Source organism: Emys orbicularis, chromosome 11, assembly GCF_028017835.1.
Source record: "Emys orbicularis isolate rEmyOrb1 chromosome 11, rEmyOrb1.hap1, whole genome shotgun sequence".
Classification (NCBI taxonomy): Eukaryota; Metazoa; Chordata; order Testudines; family Emydidae; genus Emys; species Emys orbicularis.
Window position 1 is genome coordinate 25,515,208 of NC_088693.1, and position 20,219 is coordinate 25,535,426.

At 37.3% G+C, this 20,219-nt stretch overlaps 2 protein-coding genes across 2 annotated transcripts in view; one reads left to right on the top strand and one right to left on the bottom strand.

The window, feature by feature from the left end:
- ACVR2A (activin A receptor type 2A) overlaps positions 1-7,299 on the top strand; it is a 109,510-nt gene extending 102,211 nt beyond the window's left edge. Inside the window, exons 8-11 of the mRNA XM_065413217.1 lie at positions 491-605; positions 1,760-1,898; positions 5,157-5,287; positions 7,105-7,299. Coding sequence (XP_065269289.1) covers positions 491-605; positions 1,760-1,898; positions 5,157-5,287; positions 7,105-7,299 — 580 coding nt within the window. The remainder of the gene's footprint in view (positions 1-490; positions 606-1,759; positions 1,899-5,156; positions 5,288-7,104) is intronic.
- A 6,841-nt stretch (positions 7,300-14,140) lies between these two features.
- Positions 14,141-20,219, bottom strand: part of ORC4 (origin recognition complex subunit 4) — a 53,136-nt gene continuing 47,057 nt past the window's right edge. Inside the window, exons 11-14 of the mRNA XM_065413351.1 lie at positions 19,879-19,987; positions 17,012-17,107; positions 16,865-16,932; positions 14,141-14,499 (exon numbers count right to left, since the gene is read on the bottom strand). Of these exons, the coding sequence (XP_065269423.1) occupies positions 14,311-14,499; positions 16,865-16,932; positions 17,012-17,107; positions 19,879-19,987 (462 nt within the window). The 3' untranslated portion in view covers positions 14,141-14,310. The remainder of the gene's footprint in view (positions 14,500-16,864; positions 16,933-17,011; positions 17,108-19,878; positions 19,988-20,219) is intronic.

A 20,219-nucleotide genomic window follows, 5' to 3' on the forward strand; every position in this document is an offset into this window, starting at 1 on the left:
TTTAAAGGCCCTTATCTCTGCTCAAGGGGTTCTCTCCTTTTCCCATTCATGTGGCAGGAAGAGGCTGAATTTGAAGCACAATTTTTTTTTTTTTTAAAGTCAAGAAAGTGACCAGTAAGTACATTCTGTCCTGTTTATACTGATACTTCCACATCAGATTTACTTATTTTACAAATTAGATTTTCTTAAACCAGAAAGACAATAAATTTATAGTTAAAGAATGTACTGTACTCAGTTTTTTAATTTATCACGGTTTTAAAAATATTTAAACAGCATGATTTTAAGGTTGGACAGCCACACTTAATTGTCTCTTAGCTTTTGTTGTCATCCCTTTAATGTTGCTTAAATATACTCTTAGACCATAACTATGTTTTCAAATTATTATGCATCTGCAAGATCCTTTGTTTTGTTACATTAATACTTTTATTCTTAGACCTTTTAGATGTTGTATTATTTGGGTAATTTTTTCTTTTTTCCCCTTAATTTGAAGGGACATCAAAAGCAAGAATGTGTTGTTGAAAAACAACCTTACAGCTTGTATTGCTGATTTTGGTCTAGCTTTAAAGTTTGAGGCTGGAAAGTCTGCAGGTGACACACATGGACAGGTAAATTGATTTACATAAAAATTAAATAAATACTAACAATGCTTATATTTAAGTTTGTTGCTTGGAAGGTATTTATTTACAAGGTGGTCACACACTTGGCTGCATCTGTAGGCTCAGCTCTGCCATGCTAGAGGCTTTATCTGTCCCCCATACTTGCACCCCATGTCAAGATCCCTCATTCTTCTCCCTGTGCTGAGGGGCTGAGCACTTGCTACTGAAAGGCATTAATGGGTGCCATCAACCATAGACAATTAGAAGTCCTTGAAGCTATGGTTTTGCTAAACAGATAGCAGAGGCTTCATATGTGTGCCCCCTTTTGATTTTCTAGTTTCCCCTAAAATTAGTAGGATTCCAGCCATTGATGCATAGAATGTTAACTGAAAATTTTGAAATGGATCAGATACGGTGTTCAAAAGGTATTATGTTACAGGCACAGAAATGCCCTCATGTTGTGTTTAAGGCCTTCACAATCTAAGCCAATTAAAACTCATGACAAAAGCATTGTGGAAAGGACTTAAGTTGTGAATGGTGCCTTGTCTTGGCCCTTTGTACTAAATGAATTTTAACCAGAAGAAATGTAGCTCTTTTAGGTCTAATTCAGTAAATTAATTGATGTGATGTTTCAATTTCATAATTCATCATGGCCAACTAATATAATTCTGTCTGAAGATCTTCCTTTCTTCAGTGTCATCTGCCTTCACTCAACTGTCTTGGAGGATTTACTTAAAGGTGTCACACACAGATTCCTGTGATATTAATAGCAGAGGAAATGATGGTTTTCCAGCAACCAGGAAGAAAATAAGATACAGGGGAGGGGAGGGAAAGACCAGGTCTGCTGAAGGAAAATTAATGTTAAATTATTTATAAACATACATGCAGACTTTTATGCATTGTGGAAATCCACTGTGGGGGCCCAATCTGTCAAGGTGTTGAGCATCCTCAACCTCTCAACTCTGAGAGCTGAGGGCATGCAGCATCTTGCTGGATTGAGTCCAAAGTAAAGGCAGTGACTACAACTGTTTTTTTTTTTTTTTTTTTTTTTTTTTAATGGGGGCAGGGGAGAGAATTGTACAGTAAGGTCAATCTGTCTTTTTGTTCATCTTGAAATAAACAATTTAGTGCAGTAACACTTTATGCTTGAATGTCTTTAAAAGGTTGGTACACGAAGGTATATGGCTCCAGAAGTATTAGAAGGTGCGATAAACTTCCAAAGGGATGCATTTCTGAGAATAGATATGTATGCCATGGGATTAGTCCTGTGGGAACTGGCATCCCGATGTACTGCGTCAGATGGTAAGCAAAATGTTTAATTTATAAAAATACATAGTTGATAACGCAGTATTTAAAACTTTGAATCAGCCGGGGGATTGGAGGGAAGCGGGAGTTGTGTGTATGTCTTTCATTGTCTTTTATTTTTTTTTCTTTTAAGCTCTGAATTTCCCAGGCTTAAAATGGTTGATTTTTTAGGATACATGCAACATCCCTGTAATATGTATTACCCTAAATTACTTATATGTATCTCAGTCTTAATAAATCCTTTTAACATATCTTTTGTCTGAGTTTTTTTTTAAAGCATACATGAACCCTAAACAAGAAATTCAAAGAGAATCTCCCATGTGATATTTCTAATAAATCACAGTACTCTCCGGCTATTTTATGCCCCTTTGCAGCGGCATAAAGCAGCCAGATCATGCTGGCTTGTTAAACTGGGGTTTACAGCTGCTTTATATTGCCAGACCAGCGGAAAGCAGCTGCTGAACACCGCAGTTTCCCCCTCACTCCTGTTCCCTACCTTTCCTTGTGCACACATGTTCCCCCTCCCTCTTGTCTTCTCCACAGTCTATTGTGCACAAATTCTAACTTTTTCCCTCCTGCACCCTTCTGTTCCTCTGCGCATACTTTGTGCTGGCTCTTGCCCTCTTGCACCATTTTGTCCTCTGACTAGGTAAGGGGCAACAAGTAGTTTTTGTAAAGAAAAATATTAAGGATTAAATTTAATCTTTTGTTGTTTTTTCCATAATTGAAAGCTTGTTCCCCATTGTACACTGGTGCATGAAATTTTCTTCAGAGAAACTTATGAAGAATTGCCCTCTCAAAATGGCCACTGCCTCTGTTTTATTCACAATAGGAATGAAGCCAAGCTCCTTGCAGGGAAGATGGTATTCCCTTAATGCTGTCAGAAGTCAGGGGGAACATTTGAGGAGCAGATGAATGGCAATAAGAGACAGCAGCTATTTTTCAAGAGGGCAGTTCTTCATGTAACTCCTTGAAAATTATCCTTCAGCTTAACCTGAAGCAGGAACGTTCAGTTATGAAGAGTAACACCAAAAAGTGTCCATTTAATCTTCTATTTTTTTTTCCAAATGTAACTTATCCAGAAGATTTCAGCAAGTTTTAATTCTATGGGAAGTTTGAAGAGTCAGTGTTGTTCTATTAAGATATTAGGGGATCAAAATAAAGGTCTGACATAGGGTTCCAAATTTCTTAACCTATTTTTAAAATTAATTTAAATTCATAGACTAACAATTTACTTCTGAATTCTCACAAAATTCATTGTTTACTCAGAGTAAGTGATGTAACTTTGGAGAGGAAAGGGTGTAATTTTCATATGTAACAGAGAATTCCTGCTCTTACGTGCAAAATTTCTCAGCCTTTATTATGGAGTCATAATTGGTGCTTCCTTAATTTAAGTTAGATGACTAGACAGTGGTTAGGAGGAATTCTATCTGTCCATCCTTCATATATTGTAAGAACTTTGAGCCAGGGAAACTTCTTTCTCGTGTGCTGGATGTTTTCCAGACAGACATTTGTTTTATGGTAGTACTCAGTTAATAATAATAATAAATCTTTTTTTCTAAAAAGTCATCAGAAGTGACTTCAATACATACAAGGAACAAATCCTGCACCCTAGGATGGAGCATGCTTAGTCCATTGCATTGCATGCACAGTCTGATCACATGTAAGAGTTGAGGGACTGGAGCATTCTCAGTACAATGTTCAGAGAATTTACTAACCAGATTCTAAGTCTCGACTGAGCATGTGCAAATTGCATTTTTTTTTCAAAGTCCGATTATTTGGATAAATATAAGTGGTTTTTTGGTTTTTTTGGTTTTTTTTGTTTTTTTTGTTTTTTTTGTTTTTTTTGTTTTTTTTGTTTTTTTTGTTTTTTTTGTTTTTTAAAGATAAGCAGAAAGTGTATTCCTGACAGCATGGCTATCCTTCCCGCCCCCAAGTCAAATATCAAGACACTGTTCCAAAGGAAAACGTGTTTTTCTCTAATCTTGTTCTCAGAAATGGCTAAACCATTTTTGCTGAAATTTTCCTCAAAAAATTTAGCCAGAGACAGACACTTGATATAGACAAATTCAGCCTGAATGATATAAATTTGGCAAAGTTTTATAAGTTGAGTTGTTCAGGCAATTTTTCCAAACCAAAACTTTTAAGAGGAAAAAGTGGGTTTCAACAAAATTTTCACCTTGAAGACATTTTGAAAAATAAGTTTCAAAATTCGTAATATCTTTTGATGTTTTCTAAAGAATTCCAGTTTTGGGGTTCAATATAACTTTATTTCAAAATTTAAGCTAATCATTATTTTAAAAGTTAATCAGAATGGGTTTTATAATTTTTTGTAATCTTTCAAACTTTTTGATGGACTCAGATCAGGATGGTGGTTTTTTTTTTGTTTTTTTTTGTTTTGTTTTTGGTTTGTGAAAATTTGTGATTGATTTTTTTTGTCAGTATTTGGAACAGGAAATTTTTTCGACATCTTGAAAATTGTCATAGGACCGGAAAACTATTTCTTTTCTAGCTGTATAAGTAAATGGAAACAAGGTCTTAACATGGGAAGTGTTGGTCACCCTAACTGTAGTCATTGCTACCTGTACTCCGTGTAATGCCAAGTTCATTTGTATACTGCAAACTTCTACTGCCATACCTATGTTAGTTAGGTGTGTGAAAAGGTATGATCCCTGACCGACAGTTGTGCTGCCAAAAGTCCCTAGGGTAGACCTAGTTACACTGGTAAGAATGCCCTTGTTTCATTGTGGGAGGGGAGAGGATAGACTAGAACAGGCTACATATAAGCTGCGTCCACGCTAGAAACACTTTGCTGGTATAGTGTATCTGCAAAATGCTTGTAGTGTAGGCTCTGAATTTTGGTGGTGGGCCTACAGAGGTTAAATTACAACCTGTTTTTGCACCTTTCTTTATTCTGAGCTTTCGTTGTTGCTGTTCTTTTATTTCCCCTGGATATCTTTTTACAATCTAGTTGCCCTTTGCCGTCAGCTTGAAGGGGATAAGTTACTATTAACGTAACTTCATGAGTTGAATGGTAGTTTTTTTTAAGAACATGGCCACCCTCTTGATATGTAGTCTAGCATCCATTGCTTCTCAGGCTTCTCACATGGCAGCATCTAGTGTTGCCACTTTGGCATCATATGAGTTTTTCATGGCAATAGTGAGTAAATGGCTGTACAGTATTTTGACATAGTTATTAAATTTGTGGTGTACCAATTGTCTGAAAAGCAAAATTTATTTTATTCTTAAATATAGGACCAGTGGATGAGTACATGTTGCCATTTGAAGAGGAAATTGGCCAGCATCCATCCCTTGAAGACATGCAGGAAGTTGTAGTGCACAAAAAGAAGAGGCCTGTTTTAAGAGAGTGCTGGCAGAAACATGCTGTAAGTAGTAAAATAACCAAGTTCAAAAAGTATTACGGTGCTTTAACTGTAAAACTTTAATGAAATATTTGATTTAATTCTTATCTGTGGACATTTTTCTTCTGATGCAGTATTTTTATATAATTAGCTCTATTGAAAAATTAAACTGTATACTAATATGTTTTACAGTACTTTGTTTTTAAATGCAGTGCTCATACCAAAGGATTCCGAAGTATTTCATAAAAGTTTTAAACATCCTTGGTGGGTGAAGGGACTCTTCAACTTCAGTCCTAAGCAGTTCTGTTGTTTTTTCATATAAAGATGCATATTTATCCCCTTCACTCATTACTGAAATGATGCCACCTTTCAGGGGGTAATTTGGTAGCTGCCTTTAATACCACAGCAACAATCTCAGAAAGGTGAAGAGTCCCTGAAACTTCAAGGATAATTTAGGTGGGCAGAACGAATTGCCTACATTTGGGTTTGGGCTAGATGTTGAGCGATGCCTCCACTTTAGGAAAAAGTGGCATGTCGTCTTCAGAATTCTGAATATTGTGATTCTTTTTTTGTCTCCTAAAAATCAGCACACCTCATACCCTAGCCTGCTATTAGGGAGCAGTGTGCTATTTTCAAGTCATCATGGAATGAAGCATGCATCCACTGCCTGACTATTAATACCCTGGCTTCTACCCTTATTTTCCTTGGAGTTATTTCGTTCAAATTTTGAACAGGACCAGTAGTTCTTAGAGATCTCATTATATTTTAAGATGGCAAAGTTACTATATATATTGAGAAAATCAATAATTCTGTACTCAGGGCAGGATTTAAGTGCTTTGATGTGAATAAGGCATGGACAAACCTCAGTTCTGGCATTTCTTAACTTCTGAGTTCTTGACTTTGCCACCCTTAACATTCTTTTACTGTAGCTTTTTGTCATGTAACTTCCTGAAAAAAACAAATGTGATCATTCAGAACCATATGAACCTCCGCATGGTTCATCAGCAGGGTTGGGACCTTTAGATTCCTAGCACAGATCTCATGCCACCTTAGCTAAGAGTAACTGGTAGCCGGACTAGGTTGTTACCCTCTGTGTTCCAGCTGCAGGAGAATGAAACAAACACTTTTGTCAGTGGACATTGCAGCTATTTGCTAGACAGCATGGAAATGTTGAGACTCAGGTGTCCTGGGGTCTGTTTCAGATTCTGGAGAAGAGTTTGTGATTACAAGACTCTTCCACCCAGTCATCTTTCTACACTTGTGCCTCCTTCTGGGCTGTATCCTACCCTTCTCACTCCTCTGCATTCCATTCAGGTTGGTTACCAGCAGAAGGAGCTTTGAGAGCATGGGAAAAACAGTCTCTTTGCACTATTTTGGTGTCTCAGCAGTTCTCAGGCTGCAGGAATTGGAGGAAAAGTCCTGCTTAGTCACTCTGAGGATGGTTCATGTTCTGTCCATTTGACATATAGGAGCTGAGAGGGGATGGAGCATACTCAGTGCAGACAATCTTCGTTAGAGACTTGCAGTTAAATTCACCAAACTTCTAGTGAACGTGTGTGATCCCCTTGCCCAATTTAAGTACCTGCTTCAAAACATAGAACCTCTCAGATGTAAGATTTATTCAACATGGACAAATCAACATATTTTGCCTATCTTCATTCTGAATCAGTTGAACTGATTTAGCTGAAACTTTCTCCCCCCCCCCCCAAAAAAAAATCTGAGGCATACAACTGGCATAGAAAATTTCAGCTTGAGTGGTTTAACTGAAAACAGGGCCTTATAATGAAAGTTATAAGGCAACTCAGTTACCAGCTCCACTTATATATTACTTTTTCTTTTAGGGAATGGCAATGCTCTGTGAAACAATAGAAGAATGTTGGGATCATGATGCAGAAGCCAGGTTATCAGCTGGTTGCGTAGAAGAACGGATTATTCAGATGCAAAGACTGACTAACATTATAACAACAGAGGACATTGTGACAGTGGTCACAATGGTGACAAATGTTGACTTTCCTCCCAAAGAATCCAGTCTATGATACTGCACTGGTTATGCATTCTGACCAACAGGATTCTGAACTGGAGCTGCTAAAGCTAATGAGACTGATTACAGTTGTTACTTTCTGTGTGAAATGAGGAATGGTAAGTTTTTTGGGAATGTCAATAAGGAGACTTTTTTTCCAAACATGAATACATGAGACTTTACTGCATTCCCGTCCTGAAGGACGTTGACCTGAGAAGTGGCAAAATATTGTTAAGGAACTTAAATGAAGAATATGGACCTATCTGGGCTAATCAAGTGTTTTAAAAACTGACATCAGATTTCTTAATATCTGTCAGAAGAGACTAATTCCTTAAATGAACTACTGCTATTTTTTTTAAATCAAACATTTCATTTCAGATTTTAAAAAAGGGTAACTTGTTTTTATTGCATTTGCTGTTGTGTTTATATAAATGACTATTGTAATGCCAATATGACACAGCTTGTGAATGTTTAGTGTGCTGCTGTTATATGTATATAAACAAAAGTAATCAAGTGGGATATAGCAAAGAGGCTTCCAAGCATTACTTTAACCTCCCTCAACAAGGTATACCTCAGTTCCAAGTCTGCTAAATTATGAGATTGACAACACTAACAATTTGAATAATAAATTGATCCATGTTTTGTAAATGCTGTATTACAAATTCACTGTTATTTAAAAAAGGGTAAGCTATGCTTCATGCCAAGAGTAAATGGCCATTCCTAAAGCAGTGTTTTTAGCCCTTTCTTGTGCTAGCTTGTGTATAAAAAGTGCTGGGTTTGAAACAAAACTTTCTTCCTGTTTTTAGTTTAAAGCTTTTATCTCACGTTCAGTTCCCAAAATATTGCATACATTTTATTTTTACTAAATACTATTTAGGTTTGCTGTGTCTGAGGAATATTTGAGCATGGCTTTTTTTTAATTTTATGTGAGCTATGACACTGGAAAGCTCTTAATTCTTATTCTTTCTAAAGAAGGCTTTTTCCTATTTATGTATGTAAAAAGTTCTGCATAGTGTACTTTGTTTCACTAACAGTATGCAGTGTGTTCTGTATCACTGTTTCAGGATCACCTCAGGAAGCTTAATTACCCGGAACTCCTCACTCTCTCTGCTTTGAGATTTGCAACTTCTCTACACTTAAGCTTGGTGCCATCTTGTCAGAGTGATATTTGATGTCTGTGATGCATAGGTTCATCCTGGAGTCATGTTAAAAATGATAGCCACAGACTTCCGATGTAACTGCTTAAAAATATTCAGGGATAACTTTAGTTATTATGCTATAATTTCAAATATGCAATGACTATTTAGAGGTAACGAATACCAACATAGGTAGCACAGTCTAGCAAAAAATAATAAAATTGCTTTCACAGCTGACTCCAACATTATTTTAGGGTTTAGGAGATCATGCCTTATATACTATGTAACGTAAAAAACCTGAATTGACTGTAGGTGCCAAAGTGCTTTTCAAAATTAATATTACACTAGTTATTTGATCCTTTACATTTATACAGATCAAAGTAAAAAAATTAACTTTCTAAAGTACTCAAGTACTGAACCAACAATAGCCAGTATTATGCTATGTATTTTGTCAGGTCATTTTTTTTAAATCATGCATTAGATTTTTAAGGAAGTTTTTAATGTCACAATCAGGAGCTCACTGTGAATGTTATCTTTAAACAGTTATTTGTAAAAACCACAGAATACACTCAATTTTACATATAATATGCACTTAATCTCTGGGAACAATACAATTATTTATAAACAAGACCTAGGTTACCATATTCTAAGCAGGGAGGGGGAAGAAGGGTAATAGCAACGTTGTTCATGCATAACATACCACTCAATACTGTTCTGCTTGCTGTTTTTCACTCTTATTCCTAGGGTTTCATGGTAGCCATAAGAATCCCTGCTTTAATGGGTTATTGGTACTGGTAGAGCAACTTGCTCATTTTGTTTATAAAACAAACTACTCATGCACCCATTTTCTTGATCTGGATTTTCATTTTGCTTCCACCTTCAGTGCAGGGATCTTAAACGTACATCAAGTGATCATGGCTAAAGAGATATGAACAAAACCAGTCATATTTTACTGAAAAACTTGTATTGCTCTCTGAAGTTTAAACCCCAACACTGGCAAAAGTAGGAGGAACAGCATGGATGATATAAGGATCAGTTATTCAAGATTCAGTGCAGAAGTCATACCTAGCTACGGACATATGTCAGTATGAGCCTTGCATCCTGCATGCATGATCCTTGAACTTTTGCTGGTATGGGCCCTGGTGGCCATGCTGTTTGGGGGCTCCTTTGGTGTTGCTAGTGCACTTTGTGTTTGCAAGTGATGTAGGTGAATCACAAAGCCTGACAATTTAATGGGATGATATTTATTTTTATAGAAATCCCCACAGGTGTGAATATTGTACTAACTGTATTTTCTGGATTTTTTTTCTTTTTCTTTTTTAAACAGCATAGTATAGTATCACACTCAAAAGGATGTTCATGGTAAAAGTGTTTTTATAATTGGTGAAATAACTAAACTTTGGTGAGCTGTTCTTATACATAAGACTTCTGTTTTGCAGGGCATTTTAACCTGTGTGTGTTCCACTTATAGTACAGTAAATATAGATGTGTAAGTTAAAATGCTTGAGCCAGACTCATGAATGAGGATAAGAATAAATAAGAACTAAGCTAGTGAAAATATTCTGGCATTACTTACTAGCAGAAGTAGTGACCGTTGTCCCTCTTTGTACTTACAGCATGTGTGGTGGTGTATATGTACATGTATGGTCTATTCCAGTGGTTCACCCTGTATTTTGGCTTGTGAAGAAAAGTCAGTCCCTTGGCTCTCACTTCCAACTTGTTGGCTTTGCCTGTCTATTTAAATGATTGCTGTATAACTGCCACAGGACTGATGGATTAGCCAGTTTTTGGCTTTACTGGAAGTCCAAGCCCTGCATTTTTTAGTTTGTGTTAGCTACTAGGAAATTTTTATATCACATGATGCATGACTACTCTTTGTACACCTACTACATGTACCTTAGCATTTCAGAAGAAACTCTCTCTCAATTGTTGGAGTTACTGAACTAGCACTGTCATTCATGGTGACATTCTGAAACTATAAATCAGGATTGAAATTCACCATTTTTTATCTATTTGAAATAGCAAAATTCATGTAGAGTAGCTTTTAAAGAGTCTTGGAATTCCAGCTAAAATGTAAGCAGTAACAGGAGTGAATATTTCTTGTTTGTACCAGGTTTCAACAGCATTGCTGATTATAGTTTAACAAGTGGGATTACCAGTTTGACTGATCTTTTTCCAATTTCTCTTTTTAACTTCTAATGCATTTATTTTTATTAGGAACATTTGGTACAAAGTGCAGAAAGCTATATGCAGGTTTATGGGCAAAATGATACAAGTAGCATCCTTGATGGAACATCATTTACCTCAGATATTCAACCAGCAGTACTATTTTTTTTTTTTAAAGCAGTCTCAGTTCATATATTATTCGTTACCTCTCAAGATATTGGTAAGCAATTATTTTAGCTTTACTCTCTGTATTTGTCTGTTTTGGGCACAGGTTGTTGTACTACTGTCAGATTATACTTGCTATTTTTCTGCAAGTATCAAAAACAAAAACCCCAGCCCAGGATAAAAGTGATTGTTAAATATTGTACAAATAAAAATGTATGCTCTTTCTGCCCCTATCCCAAAAGTTAAATAAAAAAAAGTGACTACTGTATGACTTGCATATGCCTTTTTTTCAACTTTTCATATCTTCTCTAGGAAAAAAATCTAGGTAGCATTTTGTGTTGACACTTCACCTGCAGAAACCTTGCAGCTTGAAAAGGTTAAAAAAGAAGGAAAACCTCTTCTCTCTCGCTCCCCCCCCCTTTTTTTTTTCAACACTTACAGCATTACAGTGGAGAAGTACAGCAGAGGCAGACTCTTATCTCTTGCATTTCTGACATAGAAGGTAATCGTTCTCCTGCATTAGTTACCATCCTTTCCTCACAAGAAGGACAAGGGAGAACTGAAGTGAATTCTATCAGGATATTTGTTAACCAAACTGCTGCAGCAGACTGCTAGGCATTTTCCCCCCATGCGTAAGAGCTGAGTTTCAGAACTGAACCCAAGTGTTTGTATATAAGTGAAGAGCACAAGTCCTAGGATGCTAGGTCAGCAGAAAGTTGGTAATACCTTTTATTACAGTTGCTTTTGATATTCTCTGATATCCCCTTCTATCCACAAATTTTGGTTTTACTGCTCCTCCCTAGCTAGGCAGCAACAATAACAAAATAGCACTAAAGAACTGTTGGTTTTCTGGATCCCTGTGGATGTTTGTGCATCAGCCTCAATCACAGAAAAACTGCTAGGAAAGGTAAGTGTCTTATGTACCACTAGTCTATTGTTGATCACCATTTCCCTTTTCTGGCAACTTTATGTGAAGGCCAGGTGCACCAGCTCTTTTGCTTGTCAGATTATTCCCATTCCTACTTGGTAGAAAATTGCAGAGCTGATAATTTGTAGGAGTGATGGTGTACTACAGCCACTGGTGGAGCAGCTCTGTGATTATGATACTGGAAAGAGTTGCATCTTACTTTCTGGAAGTATTATCACCTGTAACTAACTTCCATAACTATGCTTTAGAAAGGTGTTCAGACTACAGCGAAATTGAAGCTTTTTAAAAGGGAATAACCAATCCTTACTTAGAATGGATAACTGTTGTTTAAACTGAAAATTTCTAACTGAAGTTAAATGATCATTCTGGTGGGTACTGGAGCCTTCTTGCCATCTATGAACCAAGTAAACTGTCTCCAGCCTCCTAATTATAGGTTTAAAGAGTATGGCTCTGTTTAGTAACGTGAGTTGGGATATGAGTCAAAGGTATTATGTAAATTGTGTGTATACAAAAATGTGCATGCTTGTTGTAGTTAGATCCAAACAGAACACTGTAAATGTCAGCTTTTGTCTGAAAATGCCAAATGTGAGAATCAAATCAAGCCCCAAATCTTATTGATTTTGCACAGTCTTAAATCTAGCACTTAATGTCTTCCTCCCCCTTCACCCCCCCCCCCCAAATGCTTGGGGCTTTGAGGTGAATGCCACTGTCATTCCAGCAATAGACCAATGGGAACTGCTTATACCCAAATGGATGAGAGATCTGAAAGGTAAAGATTCTTTCACTTTTTTTTTCCTTTGTAAGGTGCAGGCTGCCTTCATCCAGGACTTCTATGCCTCTCAGTTCTGATTCCTTCTTACATTTGATTCCCAGTTGAAAATTTCCAAAACTGAACATTTTGAAATGACATAACTGAAGGGATTTCATGGGTCTCTGCAAGGTCCAAGCCCTTCCACTGTAGCAGCGCTGCAACTCAAGTGTTGCTATTGTACACACACTAAGTTTTATGGGGGGGGCCCTAAACTCTAATCTTTCCTCACAAGCCTTGTGTGTCAAATACACATCATTCAATCCCCTTCTTTAAAATTTTATTTGTCAAAGGTAGAGACTCCAGCATAGTACTGGGGAGCAGAGGCCTTGCAGCCACCTTCCCCCACTGACTCAGCAGTGAGATTGCACGTGACCCTGCACTGGTGCAAGGGCTGGGTCTGCCCCAAAAATATCAGGCCCTAACTCTCTATGCTAGGCACACCAGCAGGTGTGGGGTGAGATGGTTCTGCATGTGGTGCTCAGTTGGGGGTGTCTGAATGCACAGGGACTTGTTTGGGGGTTTTAGATACTGGGGAGAGGGATTGAGGTGGCTGTGGCTCAACTAGGGACTCTACATCTCAAGGATCTACTAGCACCCATAGAATCTATAATTTTCTTAAAGTTAATGGCCCTTAATTCTTGCAAAAGGACTCATGCCAGCTGCCACTATCCCTGTATTTCTTCTATTAAGGATTTAAGCCAGAGTTTATAAACTAACCAGCTATTGGACTGTACAGATATTTTCAAAGTAGAAGGAATAACAATTCAGATAATGACCCTGCATCTTCCAGCTAGAAATAACAATCACAAGCAATAGCTGTAAATCATATAGAGTGGTCATAATGTAGTGCTGGACCAGCATATAAGGCATACTATTTCTACTACCATCCTTTCTATGGGGTGTTTAAATTGAAATGTGGTGGTGGTCTATAAGGTCTCTGGCAATAGCAGGTGTCTGATACTGAATCACCTTAACAGATTTCAGTTTGAAACTGGACTTCACCATCCCTGGGTTTTTTTTTAATATTAGGATACAAGTAATAGTAATGACGAGGTATGCACTCATAACATTAATGGGAGCTATTGTGGATTGATAGTTGCAAGAACTAACTGTCTCTTGCTTCTGTAGAAGGTAGACAGCAGTCTCAATGAAAATGGAACTGATGGATAAAAGCACTAACACCCTGGCACCAAAGTTTTTTTTTCTTAAAAGTTCTAGGTCAAATGACCTTTCCCCCCCCATCTCAGTGGAAAGGAAGACAATAGTCCTTACTAGCCTCCGATCCCCTCTGAAAAGTCCTTTTACATCTGGGAAATTCCATCAATTTGTCTTTTTTAGGCACAACTATCACAGTAATAGGATGTACAATCATTCTTACATTGTTGAGCTGATAACTATCAAAGGGATTTAAAATATATTGAATAAATTTTATTCAACTCAAAATTAGGATTAATGTGCAAGTCAAAACTGGTGGGTTTTTCCTGTAGTTTAACCAAAATCCTGCTTGGTACAAGCCAAACATCTGAACAGATAACTTAAATCCAGCTGAACTACAGCAATGAATAGAGAAGTGTTTTTAATTGAAGACTGGAAAGAAAGTGTTTTAATCTGAGCCTGGTGTTTATAGTCCCTAAACTAATTACCAAGGCAGTGTAATCACATTCATGTTTATTTTCAGTATCAGAACACTTCAGAAAAGTACACCATATTTAAAAAAAACATGCTCTAACTTCACGTGAATGATTCAGTATTCCACTGAAATTATGCTGAAACCAACTTATTGTATTTCACTTTAATGTGGTTTTATAAGCTTCAGAAAGTTCACAACCAACTCAATGAGGATGTTGCCCACTGTTTCACATCTGTTGGGCAGTTTGGGTACACCTGCAAAGCATCCATTATTTGATTATTGTCCAAAAGTAGCTTCATTAGTAGGTATTCTCTCTGAGCACGCACAGGCAGTCCTTCTATTGGTTTTATTAACTCTAGTTGTATCAAGTGTTCAAAAGCCTAAAGAAAAAAACAAGTAGGTCTGAGTTAAACATTTTCCAGACTACAACCATTGTGAATAGCCCACATTACAGAAGTAGTATCAACTACTATAGATAAATACAGTTGCTTATACTCATTTCAGTTACTCAGTTTTTGCAAGAACCAGGGCATTTAAGTTTTCTGGGCTTGATATACTAACTGGAATTTTTCAAAAAGTCTGAGCAGGATACACTAAGGGTATTCTAGAAAGTTCAAGATGTTCCCATCAAATTTTGTATACACAACTCACTGGTTGAATGGATTTTGTTCAAACTTGACTCTCCAGCTCTCCAAAGGATCAATACAAGCTTGAAAAAGTGGTTTACTAGTTTTGAACATGTCATTTTTGCACTACCTCATCACAGTAAGTACAGAATATATAGTCTGTCAATGTTTGAAGAATCATTTAGTAACTTGTAGCTATGAACTTGGTTAAACTGAACAAAAAAAATCAACTAAGACAAAGCTTATGTAAGATTAAATAGTGAGCTGTCAGTTGCTGGAGCTCATCTAGAAGTGGAGAATTGAAAAGGGTGGTCCATCTTGAACTCTAGGCCATGAGTAGCATTTAAATTATAAAATTTAATGAAAAATTCAAATGTGTATATCTCAAACTTAAAACAACCCAAGCCAGATTGATAGAGTTTACAGTATTAAAGATTAAACTCTAGTATCTGGTTTAATAAAGGCATACAATGTACCCTTAAACTTAATACAATACAAATTATTTCTACTTTCTAGAGGATCTTTTGCATAACTCAGTAAGGAAGGAGATACTATGCTTATAAATTGAACTCTGCATTTCATGACTTGTTTGATTTCTCAAACTTGAATGGCAATAGCTAGATTTATCATCTGATCTAGATGACATGGGTGGTAGAGACGCCTTTCAGTTTGGGGCAGTTATTTCCCCCAAGAGTAGCAGCAAATGGATGAATTAATCGTGAAGGTTATCCCACATAAGTAATTTATTCACCACAACTTAAGAATTTCAGAAATCTGAGTAGTTATTTTTAAACCTATAAAGCCAGGCTCCTTTAATAAGGTGAGACTAACAGTACAGTCTTGGAGCAAAAACTTAATCATCTTTTCATCCCCCAGGGGTAATGAATATATATAAAAAAACAGTTCAGTCAAGGGCTGCACCCTTATGGAAGAGGAAAAATTTTGTACTTAAATGTACTTCCTTTCTCCCAAGGACTATGGTCCACAGATCTGTTATGAGGGCTCTTCAGGCTACTTGCACTTTTCCAGGCACAGCCATACCTGTGACACTGGCACAAAGGGGTGTGGCCACACTTGAAGGCCAAGTCAGTTTGAGAATTTGGGGGTCAAAAGAAATCAGCACAGTTTATGCACCATGCTGCATTTTTGTGAAGGTGAGCAGGGGGACCAGAAACTGAAGATGAAAGACTGGAGTCTCATACAGCTCTAAAGAAGGGCCAGAAAATGTCCAAAAGATGCAGGTATGATGAAGACTCACTGACAAACCAGTACACCTTAGTTCAAGACAGAAAAGGGAGTTTCAGCTCTTTACTGATATTAAGCTACTTTGAGCCCTGTTGGTTTGAGAGATATTGGAACTTAAACCTGTGACTGATTCAGGACTAAATACTACCCTTGTATCAGAGTAATTTGGGGGCAGCAAAAAAAAAAACCCTACATGCCACAAAAGGCAACTCTTTAGAAGTCTGCCAGGAACCAGAATATTGTCTCTGAATAAAAGGTTCTATATCAATTGAAACATTTAATTATTTCCACTCACTAAAATAAATGACTGTCTAAATGGTCAATACCAAACTTATTCCTTGATAAATGGCAACAGGTGCTTGTGTTCAGCTGTTAAACTCCTTAAAAAAAGTCCACTTTAAGGTATGTACTGCTTCTGTTTCAATAAGTCAGATATTAGCACCCCTCAAAATTTTGCCATTATATTTAACTATGGATAGTGAGATACAACACCCATACAGCAGATGGCAGTACAAGTACCACACAAGTGTGTGATTATTATAAGAGACCTTTCTGATCTTTTCATTATAGAATATCAGGGTTGGAAGGGATCTCAGAAGGTCATCTAGTCCAACCCCGTGCTCAAAGCAGGACCAATCCCCAGACAGATTTTTGCCCCAGATCCCTAAATGGCCCCCTCAAGCATTGAACTCACAACCCTGGGTTTAGCAGGTCAATGCTCAAACCACTGAGCTATCCCATCACTTCACATAGCAAAATCCCTTAGATCTTTAGCTATGGACCAGAAAAACGTTTTTAAAAGTAGTTCCTAGAAAACTATAACCCGAGTACAGATCAGTATTTAGGTATGCAAGGAAACAAACTAAGGGTTTACCTTCATAACAACAGGTTTCTCAAAGTTGTACATCGAATGTGCTTTCCGTTGTATGAACTTCTGAAATTCTGTACCAAGGAAAACATTACTTGAGTAACAGTAAAGTGATATTTATAGATTTTAAAGTTGATGATACTTTCATCTCACCATTATAGACCATTTGAAAATTAAATGGTTCTCCTTCATAAACATCATTTAAATGTTTCATAGCTATAATTAGGCAGATTTCCAGCACAGACAAACCTATATGGAGAAAAAGGAAGATAGTTAGAACTTTCACATATATATGCATGTTTCTAGGCACATTAAAAATACAGGCATATTTACAATATAGTATTACTTGGATATTAAGAAGCACATCAACAATTCAAAATTGTTACATAAATTTAAGGGTTGAACAAGAGCCATGCAAACGGACTAGATTAAACTTCACATTTTAACAAAAAGCAGGAATAGAATAGGTATTTAAAAATAAATTGACTCGCCTTTTTTGCTGTTGCTTCAAGTTTTGTTTTGATTCTGATTACTTGATATAGTCAGCTTTATACAAGTTTGGGGAGAGAGGAAAGAAACCTCTCCTCACTTTTGCTCCAGTGAAACTAAGGGTAGGTCTACACAGCCGACATTAAAGCACTGCCACAGCAATGCTTTTACATGGACTGTGTAGTTGCAGCTCCAGCACTGTAATAAAACCACCTCTGCAAGGGACATAGCAGCTACCAGCGCTATCTACACTGCCACTTTACAGTACTGAAACTTGCATTGCTCAGGGCGGTGTTTTTTCACACCCGTGAGCAAAGAAAGTTTCAGTGCTGCAAGTGGCAGTGTAGACAAGGCCTCAGACTCGTATGCTCTCGAATGTAGTGCTATAGGAGTTAAATTCCAATTCTTCTGAAAGGCAGACAAATCAGCTGGCCCTGGATGCCTGTTGTAATGCTTTAATAGCTCAGGAAGTTTAGGAAAAGCTTTTTAAGATACCAAACAAGAGGCCTTCTATCTTAAAGCCCTAGGGAAGATAAATGTCAACTTAAGAAATTGTGTCTAATGGTCAAGTTAATCATTCCTTTGATAAGCATATCACCGCCTCCTAATTACATTAATGAATTACTATATACAACAAGGTAAATGTGGCATAGTTGTGGCCACAGCAGTCCCAGCATATTAGACCTTCTCACCCACCTTGTCTCTCTTTTATTGGACCAATGTCTGTTAGTGAGACAAGCTTTACGAAGCTGAAGAACAGCACTGTGTGGCTCAAAACCTTCACCAACACACTGGTCCAATAAAAGACATTACCTTACTCACTTTGTCTCTCTACTTTTACCTTAGTAATAATTTTACATTGGGACATTTTTCTCAACTTACCATTTGTACATTTTCTGGGCTACTTCAGTTCAGCCCATCTCCTTAGAAACAAGGTAACTTCTGATTGGTATTTGATATTTGCAGTTCACCTTCTTATAAACAGGTATCTGTATTAAAAACTATCACCACTAGTAGTATCTCTCATGGAAGTCTCCGAAGGTAAGCCAAGGCCAACAATTTTGGGTTTATATAAACATGTATCTTTCCTGGTCAGAGACCAGTAAACAAACAAGCATATTAAAAAAAAAAAAAAAAAAGGAACTTCTCACCCATAAACCAAATAGAAATGAGCCTTACAGTGTGCTCCCTGAAAGTTTAAAAAACCAAAACACAAAACCTAGAGTGTCAGACCACTAGGGACAAGTGAATTCTAGAGCTATGGCCAAGGTATTTTTAGCTAAAGTATTCCTCGACTTAAGTAAAAGCATAGAGAAAGTCAATCTTTTGGATATCCAGGACCTAAAGTTTATTGTGCATTTTAGATCAATAATCAATGCCTCGAATTGTATCAAACAAGGCAGTGCAGTTCCAGAAGCACATCTGTAATATGCACCATTTATGAAACGCAGGGAAATATAGAAGCAACTGCATTCTGCTGTGTCTGAAGTTTTGAGTAGTCCTTAGGTATATCTTCAAGAAGAGCTCACTGCAATAATCCAATGGAGGTGTCCAAGGTATAGATTGTTAGTGCCCACAACAGAGAAGCACTTTGAGATACTGAACATACAGAAACAGTTGAGGATCTAAAGAGACTTACGTCACCAACTTTGGTAGCAAAAGTTCAGCACATGCCCTGTTGCTGCCCTGTCCCCCCAGCCCAAAGGACAGGAATCAACTCTCAGTTCAAGTTGATTCCTTAGTGTAGCACTAGCAGCTGTTTTATTTAAAGGAAGCGTCAAGGAGCTCATTCATTTAAACCCATTTTGTTTAGACATTGGAAGAGTATTTACTAGACTGAAGAAAGGGACAGACAGAACTTCATATCATCAATATACTAATGGCACTACACCTCAAGCCATCGAACTCTTCCCTACTGATCTGACAGTGAGTGATAAAACAGAATTGCAACTTATGGCCTAGGAAACTGCTCCTCTGCCTCAAGGGTTACCACCTAACACTAACCTGGGCTCCTTTTACAGAGAAAATTACTTCCTGCTCCAGCCATGAGGGAAGGCAGATGATCAGGGCAAGGAGCCTTCCATTGTCCATACTATTTTTTTTCTGTAGATAGGGCACAGAGATAGAAGTACCTTAACTACAGCACCTTTGACAAGACCTACATTCTCATTTAAAAAACAAACAACAACTGTAAAAGTTCACTCATATCCAGAGACTAGGAGTGAAGATCTGGTTTGAAAGCATGGAGTACTTATTATATCAACCAACACTTAGACTACAGGACCAAAGACACTTCATTGTTTCAAAAGTAAGGAACAGGATGTAATGGGAAAGTAGTGGGGGGGGGGCGCCTCCCCAGGGGCAGAGATGTTCACTTTAGTTCAGCTCCCTGGTGGGGGACTTGTGAGGAAGATGACACTGTTTCCTGAACAGTATTTGTCCAGTGCAAGAGGGGAACTTAAGGGCCATCACCATAGCACCTTCAGGGCTTCTATATTCACAAATTATTAAAGTAAAATACTGGACTTTACCATGTACAATGTTTGCTTTTGAGTCCATTCTGCACAATTTGCTTGCTTCAAGAAGATCTGATCCAGTCATAAATGGGTGAGATACTGTTATGCTACTTAAAGCAAGCATCTGAAAATAAAACAAGAAATATTTTATTGAAATATTGATTACTGGATACATTCCATACTCATGACAGTCATATGTGAAAGTGGATATGCTTCCTAGAGTAATCAATTGGAAACATTTATAAATAAAGTTGATATGTGCATTATTTTACCATGGAAGTTACAACACTAAAGGCAGCTAATAATCCGGCAGTTACTGCTAGGACAGTTCATTAATACAACTCTGACTCAGCTTG